We start from the raw sequence: 15,613 nt of genomic DNA on the forward strand, positions 1-15,613 counted from the left end.
ACTAATGGGGTTTTTACCACCTTGCTGGTATATTTTCAACTTAACCAGAATTTTGAAGTTTATAAAATGATAGAAAATAATTTTGGCTATAGTACAACTTTCACTTTTTCTCCAAAAGTGGGAATTTTAATGGTAGAGGTAGTGCCAGATAACTCTTTTAAGTACCAATTCCATACTCACTGTGCCATGTAACATGTCATTGATAAGTGTCTCAAATTTATATGCAGATATTTTCATGGGGTATTTGTAACATCTGATAAAATTTATAAGTAAAATGATGGTTTTTAGTATGTCCTCTGCATTAGTTCAGACTTTTAGTCTCAAGAGTCTTTAGTTCATTCACATATTCTCGACACCAATTCAGGGTTAGATTTCACATATGTGCTTCTTCTTGAGTTCTAGTTTCTGGGTATCTTGCCTGCTTTTCTACTTTTTAAATATTAATATATTCATTCCAGCTTTCTTAATTTTTTAAAATATATTTTTATTGATTTCAGAGAGGAAGGGATAGAGAAATAGAAACATCAGTGATGAGAGAGAATCATTGATCGGCTGCCTCCTGCATGCCCCCTATTGAGGGTCGAGTCCATAACCTGAGCTTGTGCCCTTACTAGGAATCGAACAGTGACCTCCTGATTCATAGGTTGGTGCTCAACCATTGAGCTGAGCCACACTAGTCAGGCCAGCTTTCTTATAATTAGTATTTGCATGGTATATCTTCCTTCCGTGTCTTTGTATTTAAATTATGTTTCTTATCAGCAGCATGTTTCTGGGTCTTGCTATTTTTATCTAGTTTGAACATCTTTATTTTTTACTTTTTAATTGCACAGTTCAGTACATTTACATTTCATTTTGTTATTGATGATTGGACTTAAGTCTGCCACCTTGCTATTTGTTTCTTATTTTCCCCAGTTTTCTTTATTCCTCCTTTTCTGCCTTCTTTTGAATTAATAGAATAATTTTTACTCTTCTTTTTTTAATCTCTCCTGGTTAACTATACCTCTAATTTTCTTAGTGAGTGCTCTAATGATTATCTGTATATATAAAAGGCTCAGTGTCCATCTGTGCAACTGGTAGCTATGACACGCACTGACCACCAGGGGGCAGACGCTTAATGCAGGAGCTGCCATGATACACGTTGGCCATTTAAAAATAAACCGCACCATGGACCTGGCACTGACAAACCAACACTCGGCTTCCCCCAAGTGTGACACAAGCCCTGCCGCCACCCCAGAGCAACACCCCACAAAATCACAGCCAACGCTGCCAAGACCCCATGGTGCAAAATGCGGTCCATAGCCCAGCCCAACCTAAAAACGGCGCTGTGGGTGCCAGGTAATGATGTCACGCAGCAACACCCAGCTTCCTCTCCGTAGCATCTAGCCTCCTTGGAGTATCTTCTGCCCAGGAACCGACTTGCTTTATAGCCAGGTGCAAACATTTTACAGTTTAACCAAATATCTGTGAAGCATTTTCCCGTGCCTCATCTCATTTGATCCTCACAGAAGTCCTGGAGTAGGTAGATAGGAGACTTGGTGGAATCCTGTTTTCTTTTCATTAGTGGGAAAACGGAGATTTAGAAAGTTTAGAAACTTGACCTGAATGAAAAGCAATAAGAGATGGTGGACCTTGAAAATGACTTCAGGTTTTCTCACGGCACAGAATATAGTCAAAAACTGCTGCAGTTAAATATTTTACCCTTTGTTCTCCCTGCGTGATCTACAATAATAATCTGCTTCATGTTGATATTTATTACTGTGCTGCTGACAGTTACCTGAAAGAGAAGTTGGGGTGCTTCACTGGGCTGGAAAAAGTTTAGCTACATCAGAAAGCAGGTCTAGTTAAGCAAGTTTATTCTGTATATATAAAAGGCTGAGTTGACTTGTGCATGCACGATAACACATAAAGCTCTCGCTGGCACCAATCGCACACATGTGTTTTGATCTGTCATTGTCGATCATGAATTTGGTTGACATTTCTATTATAGAGAAAGGGCGAATAGCGATATTAAAATATTTTTTCTAATTAATTTCCTTTCAGTGTGCATGAATCCGTGCACCGGGACATTAGTAATGATATAAATCCTTAACTTATCACTTATAATTAACATTTTATTAACAATATTATATATAGTAATATAACATAATTAATATCACACTACGACTTATACCAGGTAAGAGGCTCATAATAGTATAATTCCATTTATCTCACTCCAGCCATTTGTGCTTTTTGTTGTCATATTTTATTTCTTATGTTATAAACCCATAATTATTATTAGTCTTGCTTTAAGCAATCAATAGATTTTTAATGAAATCAAGAAAAATTACTTTTTTATATTTACTAACATTACCATTTCTGGTTCTCTTCATTTCTTCCCACAGATCTATTTTTCCATATAGGATAATTTCCTTTCAGCTTTAAAAACTTTCTTTTCCATTTATCTTAATGTGTACCTGTTGGCAATAAATTCTTGTAGATTTTACTGAAAACATGTTTATGTCACCTTCAGTTTCAAAGGATATTTTCACAAGATTCAGAATTCTAGGTTTATAGGATTTTATTTCCTTTTTTTTTTTTTTTAGCACTTCCAATAATGTCATTTTATTGTTGGCTTTTATTGTTTTTTTTATGTAAGCCATTTTTCTGAATGAAATGTGTTTTTTCTGTGACTTTTTAAGATTTTCTCTTTAATTTTGGTTTTTAGCATTTTGACTCTGATCTAAATGTGATTTGACTCTGATCTAAATCGCACATACAAGCTCAGAAAAGCCAAGCAGGATATGTATGCTTGGCTTTTCTGAGCTTGTATGTGCGATTGATGCCATTTATTTCAGCAGTTGGAGAATATTTTGAGGCTTTATCTCAGTGGATCATCCTTTTGCTTGCTTACCTCTGTACATACTTCAGAGACCTCAGTTACATATTTATTTAACTTTTGATATCATACTATGGTTCTCAGATGCTGTATATTATTTTAGAGAGAAAGAGAAAGGGATAGAAACATTGATGAGAGAAAAACATCCGTTGGTTTCCTCCTGCAAGCCCCTTCTGGGGATCGAGCCCACAACCAGGGCATGTACCCTGACTGGGAATCAAACCTGTGACATCATGGTTCATGGGTTGATGCTCAACCACTGAGCCACACTGGCCAGACCTGTATATATTTTTTATATTCTCTGTCCTTCAGTTTGGATCATTTTAATTGATCTGCCTTTGAATTTACTTCTCTTAAACTTATCCAATGAAATTTTAATTTCAGATATTCTGTAATTTCCATTTGGTTCTTTTAAGAGTTTCTCTGCTGCCCTGGCTGGTGTGGCTGTTGGTTGGAATGTCACCATGTACACCAAAAGGGGCGGGTTTGATTCATGTTCAGGACATATACACAGGTTGCGGGTTCAATCCCTAGTCTCGGGGTACATGCGGGAGGTGTAACTGGTTGATGTTTTTCTCTTACACCCATGTTTTTCTCTTTCTCTCCCTCCTTCCTTCCCTCCCTTTTTCTTTCTAAGATCAATTTTTTTAAATGTTTCTCTGCTGAGACTCTCCATCTCTTTACTAATTTTTTTCTATCTTGTTCTATAAATTCTTTAATATAAAGTCTTTGCTGACTTCAACATTAGGTCATCCGTGTGCTTTATTCTATAGATTTTTTTCTCTTGATTATGGGTCACATTTTTCTTCTTTGCATATGTAGTCATTTTTTAAAATCATTTTTTATTTTTTAATTACAGTTGACATTCAGTATTATATTAGTTTCAAGTGTACTCCAGTGATTAGACATTATATAATTTAGTAAGTGGTCGGATGACCCAATAGATCTCGTACCCAGCTGACACCATACATAGTTATTAGAATATTATTGACTATATTTCCAATGCTGTACTTTACATTCCCATTACTATTCGGTAACTACCAATTTCTACTTCTTAATTCCTTCACCTTTTTCACCCATCTTCTCAATCTCCCCCTCCTCCCCCCAATCTGGCAACCATCAAAATGTTCTCTACCTCTTCCTTCCTCTCTGAAATCAATAAAAATATTTTTTCCTCAACGTTTATAATTGTAATTACCAGAAGAATTATTCTAATACAACCAACACTTCCATTTTCCAAAATTTTAGAGTTTTCAGGAAACTTTTGGATTTTAGTTGCCTTTACTTATCAAGTAATCAAATGCCTAAAATAAGCATTTGTTTGCTCATTAAATTTTTTATTTTTAAAATAGCTTTTTATTGATTTTAGAGAGGGAGAGAGAGATAGAAACATCAATGATGACCATAATGCAAGGCTTTTCTAAATAAATATAGCTTAAGTCCTGGGGGGGAGGAAGAAACATCAGTGATGAGAGAGAATCATTGATTGGCTGCCTCCTGCATGCCCCACACTAGGGATCAAGCCCACAACCTGGGCACGTGCCCTGACCGGGAATCAAACTGGAACTTCCTGGTTTATAGGTCAGTGCTCAACCACTGAGCCATGCCAGCCAGGCGCTCATTAAATTTTTTTAAAAATAAATATTCTGTAATAAAATGGAAAAACACAGTTTATATTTATTGTGATTTTTAACTTTGTTCTATGTCTTAGCTATGTAACTATGTAGATGAAGATTAGAAGAAAGTCGAAATTGTAATCTAGAATATTTAGTAGAGAGGAATTTTCATTAAAAATAATTTTTATTGCCGAAACGGTTTGGCTCAGTGGCTAGAGCGTCGGCCTGCGGACTCAAGGGTCCCGGGTTCGATTCCGGTCAGGGGCATATACCTTGGTTGCGGGCACATCCCCACTGGGGGGCGTGCAGGAGGCAGCTGATCGATCTCTCTCATCAATGTTTCTAACTCTCTATCCCTCTCCCTTCTTCTCTGTAAAAAAATCAATAAAATATATTTTAAAAAATAGTAATTTTTATTCGAAAAATTGCAAGGGAAAACCTATGTTTTAAAAGAAGCTTAAGAGACTTTTGCAATGTATGAACTTTATTTAGATTCTGATCTTAGCAATATATTAAAATGGAATCATTCAGTAGAATTTAAGCAATGAATATTTGATATAAAGTAATTATTCACTTTTTTGTGTGATAATAGAATTATGGTTATGTGGGGTTTTTTAACATTTTTATTGATTTCAAAGAGGAAGGGAGAAGGGAGAGATAGGAAAATCAATGATGAGATAGAATCATTGATTGGCTGCCTCCTGCACCCTCCCTCCTGGGGATTGAGCCTGTAACCCAGCCAATGTGCCCTTGACCAGAATCAAACTCTGGACCCTTCAGCCCTCAGGCCAACGCTCTATCCACTGAGCCAAACCAGCTAGGGCATGGTTATGTTTTTTAGAAAGAGACCTCATCTTGTAGAGAGAGATACTAAAATATTTATGTTTAAAATGAAATTATATTTAGAGTATGGGTAGTGGCGTAATGAAATAAGATTGGCATTGTATTGAAGCTGGAATATCTATATTTGGGGTTCATTATATTCTTTCATATATGGAGGTTTTCATAATAGTAAAGCTTTTTAAAATTATTTTTGTACTCGGAATTTAAACGTAACATCTAAACTTCCTGATTTTTTTTTTATATTTATTTACCAGAATGGTAGCTGAATGGAGATTGTCTCGAGGTGTTGAAGAACAGACACAAGCTTTCTTTGAGGGTTTCAATGAAATTCTTCCCCAGCAGTATTTGCAGTACTTTGATGCAAAGGAGTTAGAGGTAATAAGTTTTTCTTCTTTTCTTTGCAGCATGCTGATAAATAATGCCTTCAGATGTCTGCTTTCAACTCACTTTCCAGTGGCAATATTTTTTATGTAGGCAGGATGTTTAAAATCATATAAAAGAATTAACCAAAAAAAAAAAAAAAGGATTACTATCAGAACCTCTCTACAATGAATGGCTTATTTACCTGAATCTGTTTATATATGACACATCGGAAACTCAACCTTTCAGAGTATTATAGATACAGTTATTGATACATAGTTACAATCCATAGCCTCTTAATTAATTTGTTTTTTTGAATGTTGTTTAATATTCGTTCTTATCTATGTCTAGCATTATTATATAGGTTGTACACTTACCTATAGAAATCATTTGTCTTTTTCATCCCAAAAGGTCCTTTTATGTGGAATGCAAGAGATTGATTTGAATGACTGGCAAAGACATACCATCTACCGTCATTATACTAGGACAAGCAAACAAATAATGTGGTTTTGGCAGGTTTGTCTCACTTTATTTCTATTGACAAACACACCATAATTTTTTAGAAATGTGTTTACCATATATGAAAATAAGTTACATTAGAAAAAATGTATCAGTATATTCAGACCTGGTTCCATCCTATGCATTATAATAAATGAACATGGTTTATGGCATCATCCTTTTAAGACTATTGCCAAGTAAGCTATACACACCTTTCACCTTTGCTCAGAGTATAACTCCAGATGATAAGATGCTTTGGAATTTTATAGAACTGTCTAAAGTATGGTTTTCATCATTCATACCTCATTAAGAATTACATAATGTTCAGAAGGCAAACTTAAGAAAGAGACTTGGTTTGGAATCATACTGGTGTCTCTTCAAAAAAATGTCGGTTATAGCACATAAAAAGATTTTCAACATTACTAATAGTTAGGAAAGTGCAAATCAAAATCACAAGGAGATATCATTTCACACCCGTTAGGGTGGCTATTATGAAAGGGAAAAAACAATCATCCTTGGTGAGGATGTGGAGAAATTGGAACTTTCTGCATTGCTGCTGCGAATATGAAATGTACACCACTGTGGCAAAGTTTGGTGGTTTCTCAAAAAGTTAAACATAGAAGTAAAATATGATCCTGGTTGAAGTGTCATTCCATATACCAAAAGGTGGCTGGTTCGGTTCCCAGTCAGGGCACATACCTACGTTGTGGGCTCGATCTCCAGTCAAGGCACATATGGGAGGCAAATAATCAATGTTTCTCTATTTAATGTTCTCTTCCTCCCTTTTTTTCTCTCTCTCTCAAATCAGTGGACATATCCTAGGTTGAGGATTTTTTAAAAAAAGAATTAACATATGATCCAGCACTTCTACTCCTATGTATACCCAAAAGAATTGAGAGCAGGGACTCAGATACTTGTATACCTATGTTCATAACTGTATTATTCACAGTAGCCAAAAGGTGGAAGCAATCTAAGTGTCCATCAACAGATGAATGGATAAACAAATTGTGGTATATACATACAAAGGAATATTATCCAGCCTTAAAAAAAAAAAAAAGGAAATTCTGCCCTAGCCAGTTTGGCTCAGTGCATAGAGCATTGGCCTGTGGACCAAAGGGTCCCAGGTTTTATTCCAGTTGAGGGGTACGTACCTCGGTTGCAGGCTCTTCCCCAGCCCAAGCCCAAGCCCTGGTTGGGGTGTGTGCAGGAGGCAACCAATCGATGTGTTTCTCTCACATCAATGTTTCTGTCTTTTCCTTTCTCTTCCACTATCTCTAAAAAAGATCAATGGAAAAATATCCTTGGGTGAGGATTAACAAAAAAAAGAAAAAAAGGAAATTCTGACATAGGCTACAACATGGATAAATCTTGAGGATATTATGCTAAGTGAAATAAGCCAGCCACAAAAGGACAAATACTGTACAATTCCACTTATATGCGGTACCTAGATTAGGCAGATTCATAGAAACAAAGTAGAATAGAGGTTACCAGGGACGGGGGAGAGGGGAACTGAGGCAGTGGGAAGATAAGTTTAATGCATTTAGAGTTTTTGTTTGGGATGATAAAAAAAAATGTTCTGGAAACTGGTGATAGTTACACAACAGAGTTAATGTACTTAATGCCATTGAATTGTACACTTAAATAGTAAATATTTATGTTATATATATTGTACCACAATAAAAAAAATTTTTTAGCCCTGGCCATTGTTACTCAGTTGGTTAGAGCATCGTCCCATACACTGAAAGGTGGCAGGTTCGATTCCCAGTCAGGGTGTATGCCTAGGTTGTAGGTTCAATCTCTAGTTGGGGTTCGTATCAGAGGCAGCCAATCAGTGTTTCACTCTCAAATCAATGTTTCTCTCTCTCTCCCCTCCCCCTTCCTCTCTCTAAAATCAATAAAAAACATTTAAAATTTTAAAAAAAATTTTAATTTCTGCTATTAGCCATAAGAAACGCAGATGAACTGAGCTTCTGTAACAAATAGGATTTGTATTTTAAAACACTTGATAGTAGTACAATAAGATATTTATCATTTAACATAATAAGATATTATTATGTTAAACATATGACCTATATTTCTCCTTAAATGTGCTTTAAACAGTTTGTTAAAGAAATTGATAATGAGAAGAGAATGAGACTTCTACAGTTTGTTACTGGAACCTGCCGATTACCAGTTGGAGGATTTGCTGACCTCATGGGTATGTATATAGGATTACTTTTCCTATAGAAAAAATTATCACACTGCTGTTACATCATTGTATATACAACTTATCAGAAATAAAAATAAGTGTAGCCATTTTCTTAAATAGTCATAGTTAACCTGGATCTGTCTAAACTTTTAAATCACTTTGTAATTCTTACCTGGAAATTTTAAGCCCTTCAACTAGACCCCACATTTTAACTTAGGATAGCAGTCTTCTATTTGTAAATCTGTTTGTTCATTCAGTCATATGGCAAACATTTTTGTCTCTCCTATGAACCAGGCATTGTTGGTTGTATTATACTATATTTTTAATGATGTGTTTACCACTCTTCCCTGTTATACCTGGAACTCCTTAAGATATAGGTCCATATCTTCATCTTTTTATTTCTGGCACCAAGCACAGTACTTATCACATAGTAGTCACTGATTAAAGTGTGTTGTTTTGAAATGAATAACCATGAGAATATTTATTTTGCGACTAGATAATAAAGTAGATTCAAGTCTTCCTTTAACACCAATATATGTCAAGTACCATAGGAGGATAGAAGAGAAGTTGTGATCCCTAAGCCTGCTTCAGCTGAAGCAGAGGGTCAGAATTAAAAGAACTAGGCCATTTTGGGAACCAGTTTAAATGCCTTTAAAAGCCAGAACAAAATAATTTGGACATTACTCTGAGGGTATTAGAAGTTATGGAAACTTTTTGAAGAGAGGAAACTTGCTGAAACTGCATTTTAGGAAGATTTGATGAAAAAGCAGAGCATGCATTAAAAGATAGGGAGAGCCCTAGCTGTTGTGGATGAGTGTTTGAGCATCAGCCTATGAACCAGGAGGTCACAGGTTCGATTCCCTATCAGAATTGTGGGCTCAATCCCCAGCAGGCAGTGTGCAGGAGGCAACCGATCAATAATTCTCTCTCATCAATATTTGTCTGTCTTTTCCTCTCCCCTTTTCTTTGAAATGAATAAAAAAAAATTTTTTAAATAATAATAAACTATTTTTTAAAAAAGAAAAAGATAGGGAAGAGCCTGGAGGTAGGAAGAAAGTATTGAAGCAATGATGAGAAACTGATCTTAGGAGATGAAAGTAGAGATAGAAAAGAGGAGATGAATGCTAGAGAAGTTCCAAAAGTAGAAACTGTACTCAATTAAAAGATGAGATAAGAAGAAAGAATGTCAAAGATAATATGTTATGAAATATGGAGAAATGGAGAAACTGTGGCATGTAGAGAACATGGTTTGAAAGTGTTAGGGAGGGCAATGAGTTGCTTAGAGTCTGCTGAGTTTAAGGTGATTGCCAGACAACCAAGTAGAAAATATTCAGGGGGTGGGGACTCTTGCACTCATGCACATCTTTTTGGGACACCCTATATTTCTGAGCCTCTCCCCCCAAATTTTTTATTCAATTTAGTAGGTTTGGGATAGGGTCTGTAGTTTTGTAATTTTAACAGTTTCCTTGGTGATGCTGATATGATGCTGCTACATTGGGGATCACAATTTGAGAACCATTGTATTATTTAACTGTTGATGGTTTCACTATGTTTTAGGGAGCAATGGACCTCAAAAATTCTGCATTGAAAAAGTTGGGAAAGAAAATTGGTTACCCAGAAGTCATACCTGGTAAGTAAAATCAGAAAAAATAGAGAAAACAGCCTTTTCCAGTTGTTCTGTAGATATTAAAGCCTATTAGAAATGAAATATTTTCCCCATTGTATTGAATTATTCTTAACAACTTTTTTGAGGCATAATTTACTATAAAACTTACCCATTTGATTCAATGATATTTAGTAGATTTACAGACTAGTAACCATCACTACGATCCAGTATTAACGTATTTTCATCACCCCCAAACAATTTGCCCTTTTCCCACCTCTGAGTTGTTAATCTGATAGTTAGAAAACTTTTACCTTTTCTCTGACGGCACAGGAAGAAATCAATTCTAGATAGCTGTTGGGAGAACTACTTTCTAACATAGTGAACAGAAATACTATTTTCTCATAAATGCCATTTAACCACATTTCCAAAAATGTACAAAACTAAAAACCAACTGTTGGAATTTGACTGAAAGCTCGGCAATACTTTGACTTTATTTTGTGAGACATTTCTGTGGTTATATGTGGACTTCGATTACATTTTCATACACATATGTGTGGTTTTTTTAAAATAATAACTTGCCCTGGCTGGTTTGGCTCAGTGGATAGAGCGTCAGCCTGCAGACTGAAGGGTCCCGGGTTCGGTTCTGGTCGAGGGCATGTACCTTGGTTGCAGGCACATCCCCAGTGGGGGGTATGTAGGAGGCAGCTGATCGATGGCTCTCTCTCCTCGATGTTTCTAACTCTCTATCTCTCTCCCTTCCTCTCTGTAAAAAATCAATAAAATTTAAAAAAAATAAAAATAACAACTTGACCCATTTGTTGAAAATCAACTGACGATAAATACACTGGCTTATTTCTGGATTCTCAATTCTATTTCCATTGATCTATATATATATCCATAATGGCAGTACCACATTGTCTTGATTACTCTAGCTTTGTAGTAAGTTTTGAATTTAGGAAGTATGTGTCTTCCAATATTTTCAAGATTGTTTTGGCTATTCTGGGTCCTTTGGATTTTCATGTGAATTTTAGGATCAGCTTGTCCATTTCAGCAAAGATGTCGGTTGGGATGTTGATACAAATCACTTTGAATTTGTAGATCAGTTTGGGGGAATATTGCCATCTTAACAATATTTTGTCTTCCTATCAATGCACATGGATGGGATATCTTTCAAGACTATTTATTTAGGTCTTCTTTTTAATTTATTTCAACAATGTTTTATATTTTTCCATTATACAAGCCTTGCGTTTCTTCTGTTAAATTTCTTAAGTATTTTATTCTTTAAAACAGGGGTCCTCAAACTTCCATTCACTGTCCCTCAGACTGTTGGAGGGCCGGACTATAGTTTAAAAAAAAACTATGAACAAATTCCTATGCACACAGCGGCGGCAAAAACACCCGGCGGGCCGGATAAATGTTTTCGGCGGGCCGCATGTGGCCCACGGGCCGTAGTTTGAGGACCCCTGCTTTAAAAAATATATATGTATGTGTGTGTGTGTGTGTGTGTATATACACACATATACACACACACACACATACATATATATTATTATTATTTTATTGATTTCAGAGAGGAAGGAAGAGGGAGAGAGAGATATAAACATCAGTGATTCTCTCTCATCACTGATTGGCTGCCTCCTGCACACCCCACATGGTATTGAGCCTACAACCCAAGCTGCAGCCAGGCATATGCCCTGACCAGGAATTGAACCGTGACTTCCTGGCCTACAGGTCAATGGTCAACCACTGAGCCACATCAGCCAAGCTATATTTTATCCATTTTGAAGCTAGTATGAATGGGATTGTTTTTTCAGTTTCATTTTAGATTTTTTTTTTATTGCTAGTGTATAAAAATACAATTTATTTTTGTATACTTATCTTGTCCCGTGTTTTGAATTGACCTCTTGTCCCTTTCTTTTTAATTTCGAAACCTAGAACAGACTGTGCCATTACACTGTTGTGAACAGCTTATCTCAGTCACACATGAGAACCAGCCTCATTATGTTATCAAGTTCCATGTTTCCATTTGTGAGGACTAACAGAAGTAATAATTGTAAATTTATTTGTCCTTTGTGGATAGTATTATTTCTTCTTTTGCCAAATGTTTAGGCCTTATCCTAAAAATATGGCAGAGGGCTAAGGCTTCAGAGCAGCTTCACTACTTGTTACCTTGTGAATGTGATAATAATACAGCCCAAAATTAGAAGATGCCCTTTAAAAACTCAACAGCTAAGACCAGGACAAAGATGTTCATTCAATAGGGGCAGAATATTAGATATTAGAGAAGAACATTATTTCTTACTCTTAAAGTGGTAAATTTAAACCCTTTTTTTAAAATTTAAAACCTTTTGATAAGAGACCTCTGGCCTACAAAGGCTAAAATATTTACTATCTAGCCCAGCTGTGGGCAAACTACGGCCCCCGGGCCGGATTCAGCCCGTTTGAAATGAATAAAACTAAAAAAAAAAAAAAAAAAAAAAGACCGTACCCTTTTATGTAATGATGTTTACTTTGAATTTATATTAGTTCACACAAACGCTCCATCCATGCTTTTGTTCCGGCCCTCCGGTCCAGTTTAAGAACCCATTGTGGCCCTCGAGTCAAAAAGTTTGCCCACCCCTGATCTAGCCCTTTACAGAAAAAGTTTGCTGACCACAGATCTAGATTAGGGTGGATGGAGGAGCATGAGAAGACCAATGTTTTACTGAATACTTGCTGAGCACCAGGCACTGTGCTATGTATATGCTTGTTTCTTCTTCATTCTATACTGAGAGATACTGTTTTTCCTATTTTACCAAAGAGGAAACCAAGACTCAAAAAGGTAATAGCACTTGTTCAAAGGCTCAGGGATAGATCTGGGACTTAAACCAGTTTTGCCTGACTTTAAAAACCAGCTTTGTTAATTACTACACTGCCCATACGTTTCTTGGTATATTTTTATTTTCTCATACTAACAATTCTTACTTTTAGTTTTAACCGCCTGGACCTACCACCCTATAAGAGCTATGAGCAACTGAAGGAAAAGCTGTTATTTGCCATTGAAGAAACAGAAGGATTTGGACAAGAGTAACTTCTGGGAACTTGAACCACGGAAGGACAAGAACTTACTTGCAGTGTTTGTCCTTTTCCTTCTCTGCTTGTTGCACATCTTGTAAAATTGGACTGTGACTGTTTAGAGAGAGTTATCTGAGTATAAGTAAATTAATGTTATCATTGAGATTTATTTACCAGTGATTCTGGACTTTTATTCAACATTTCCAGAAATCGGATCTGCAAATGACTAGTCAAAACCTTAACATGAGATTTAACACATCATTGAAATCTGACTTGTCTTATTCCACTAGATTGTTTCCTTAATTATGTATATGTGTATCAAAAGTCTCACTCTTCCTTTTACATCCTAGAACAGTAACAAAAACATTTTAAACTCATGTATCTTTACTCTAAAACACTGCCACCCTAAAGCAGATTTTATGTGCGTGAAAGGATTGCCTCATTCAGAAATTGTCAGTATGAAGGGGGAGGTTAGGCTTTCCCCAACCCAACATTTATTTTGTTTTTTATTCCACATATGCCAGGAAATATATGTAGTATGGTCTCTAAAACCCGTAGGTTTTTTTCCCCAAAGTCGAGACTCTCTGCCTTTTTGTTGGTAAGGGGGAAAAATGCTATTGCTTTGTCTTACAGAGCGAATGTCTGCCAACTACCCATCCATTACATAAGCCTGAACTTTGGTAATATATGGCTATGAAAATTAAGCCTCTATAAAGACTTCCCATAGAGATGAATTCTGATATTGAAATGTAGTTACCTGCAATATTTACTAGAGATTTATGAGATTAAATTAAGAGATAATGTAAGAAAGTAGACTTTTCTGATTCTACATAATGCTTGATTATTCATTTAGGGACCTAGAAATATTGTGTGAAAATGTATAAATATCACCCAAAAGGCTTTCTGCCCTATATTTTTAAAATACAGAATAGTTATATTTTAAGTAGCCCCGGCCCTAGTTCTATAGGGCTTGGCTATTTAATATTTTTATGGAGAAAACATTTAGTTCTGGAAAAGGTAAATGCTTGTATATATTTTTGCAGCCTGAGATCTCCCTTACTCCATTTCTTCCTTTAATTTAAGTGGCCACATGTATATGTCTTCCCTGCTGTGTTAGGAAAATGGGGGCTGGATATCCCAAGAATCAGAGGTTTTATAAAAAATACTGCAAATAGCAGACATAAATATCTTCAAATACTATCTTAACTTTTGGTATAAGCTGAACATTTGGAAATAGATTTATTGTAAGTGTTTAATTAGAGCAATTTCTTAAATCTGAACTAAATTGCTTTTAGAGTCCTTTTTCTTTGTGAGCATTGTAAATGCTAATAAATTGTTAAAAAAAATTTTTTTTTTACTGCATGTTATGTTGAAATAAAAACAAAGTAAAATGAGCAAATTGCCTTATTCTTCTGCTCTTTTGGGAGGTTGGGGAAAGCAGCATTTCACAGCATAGGCAGTAGGGAAGGACCTCACTTGTTTAATCAAACAGAGTGCTTTAAAACTGATCCAGCCACTCATAATAATGAATTCCTGCTCTGTCTTTTATGATCTTATATTGTGCAGAAGAATCTAATTTTATTAAGACTTACAATAACTCTATTTAAGATTGAGATACTCATTTTTCAGCAAGAGATTGACATACTAATGTCAAGTCATAGAAATTTAAGTGAAATATGACTCACCTCCCCACAAAGGTCTCATGCTAAATAAGCTATTTCAGTCAAGCCCACTCTGCCCCTTTTTATTTATCTAATTAATAATCCGAAATGTTACCAGGGATGCCTCATGGAATTAGACTTTGCTATATTTATATCCCTCCTTGGTTTGGAATGTAACTCCATCCTTCTAAACTCCTAAGGTTAACTACTTCTATTTAATATTGTTGGTATCTCCAGCCCCCTCTTATTTGTTTTCCTTTTAGGGTTATTTACAAAATTATTTGTATATATGCTATGCTTTCATTAACTAAAAACGAAATAGCACCACTGGATTGTATATTACTGTATTAGCATTCCTTTTTTTTTTTTCTTGAACTGTAATTTCAAATACTCAGGTAACTCTACAAATATCACAGGGAGTCAAGTGCTCTTAATAAAGGCCCTTAAGGGGGCTGCCTCACTTGCATTTCCTTAAAAGATGTAACTTTATAATTAAAGATTTTTGTTCTTTCATTTGCACATTTTTCTGTTAGTCTTGAGCAAGAAGGTTTTCCCTACCTGCATAAAGGACCAGATCTTAGAGATTTCTGACTGTTTTTGTAAGTGGCCAGGTTACAGCCTGTCTGTTCTGATGGGTAGGTAGAAAAAAAAAACTATAAAGACCCACCAAGGTGATACTGGATTTGGTACCTATTGTGAAGAGAACCAAGATGAAAACATCTAAGTCAGGGCCCCAGCCATGGTGCTGAGTAGAGAAACACCAGCTAGTTATCAAGACTGACCGTTCTTTGACTAGCCACTGTGGCTCAGTGGTTGAGCATCGACCTATAAACCAGGAGGTCACGGTTTGATTCTCCTTGATTCCCAGTCAGGGCACATGCCCGGTAGGAGGTATGCAAGAGGCAGCCAGTC

The 15,613-nt window shown here is 35.9% G+C and overlaps 1 protein-coding gene across 3 annotated transcripts in view; it reads left to right on the plus strand.

The window, feature by feature from the left end:
* The window catches only part of ITCH (itchy E3 ubiquitin protein ligase), a 121,744-nt gene extending 106,530 nt beyond the window's left edge, over positions 1 to 15,214 (plus strand). For all 3 annotated transcript variants that reach the window (XM_070420172.1, XM_070420173.1, XM_070420174.1), the window contains 5 exons: positions 5,589 to 5,709; positions 6,106 to 6,210; positions 8,293 to 8,389; positions 9,938 to 10,010; positions 12,957 to 15,214. In XM_070420172.1, coding sequence (XP_070276273.1) covers positions 5,589 to 5,709; positions 6,106 to 6,210; positions 8,293 to 8,389; positions 9,938 to 10,010; positions 12,957 to 13,056 — 496 coding nt within the window. In that variant the 3' untranslated portion in view covers positions 13,057 to 15,214. The remainder of the gene's footprint in view (positions 1 to 5,588; positions 5,710 to 6,105; positions 6,211 to 8,292; positions 8,390 to 9,937; positions 10,011 to 12,956) is intronic.
* Positions 15,215 to 15,613: the final 399 nt, after the last annotated feature.

Source organism: Myotis yumanensis, unplaced genomic scaffold (genome assembly GCF_028538775.1).
Source record: "Myotis yumanensis isolate MYYU_CA2020_CCGP unplaced genomic scaffold, mMyoYum1.0.hap1 SCAF_7, whole genome shotgun sequence".
In the NCBI taxonomy this organism is placed as follows: domain Eukaryota; kingdom Metazoa; phylum Chordata; class Mammalia; order Chiroptera; family Vespertilionidae; genus Myotis; species Myotis yumanensis.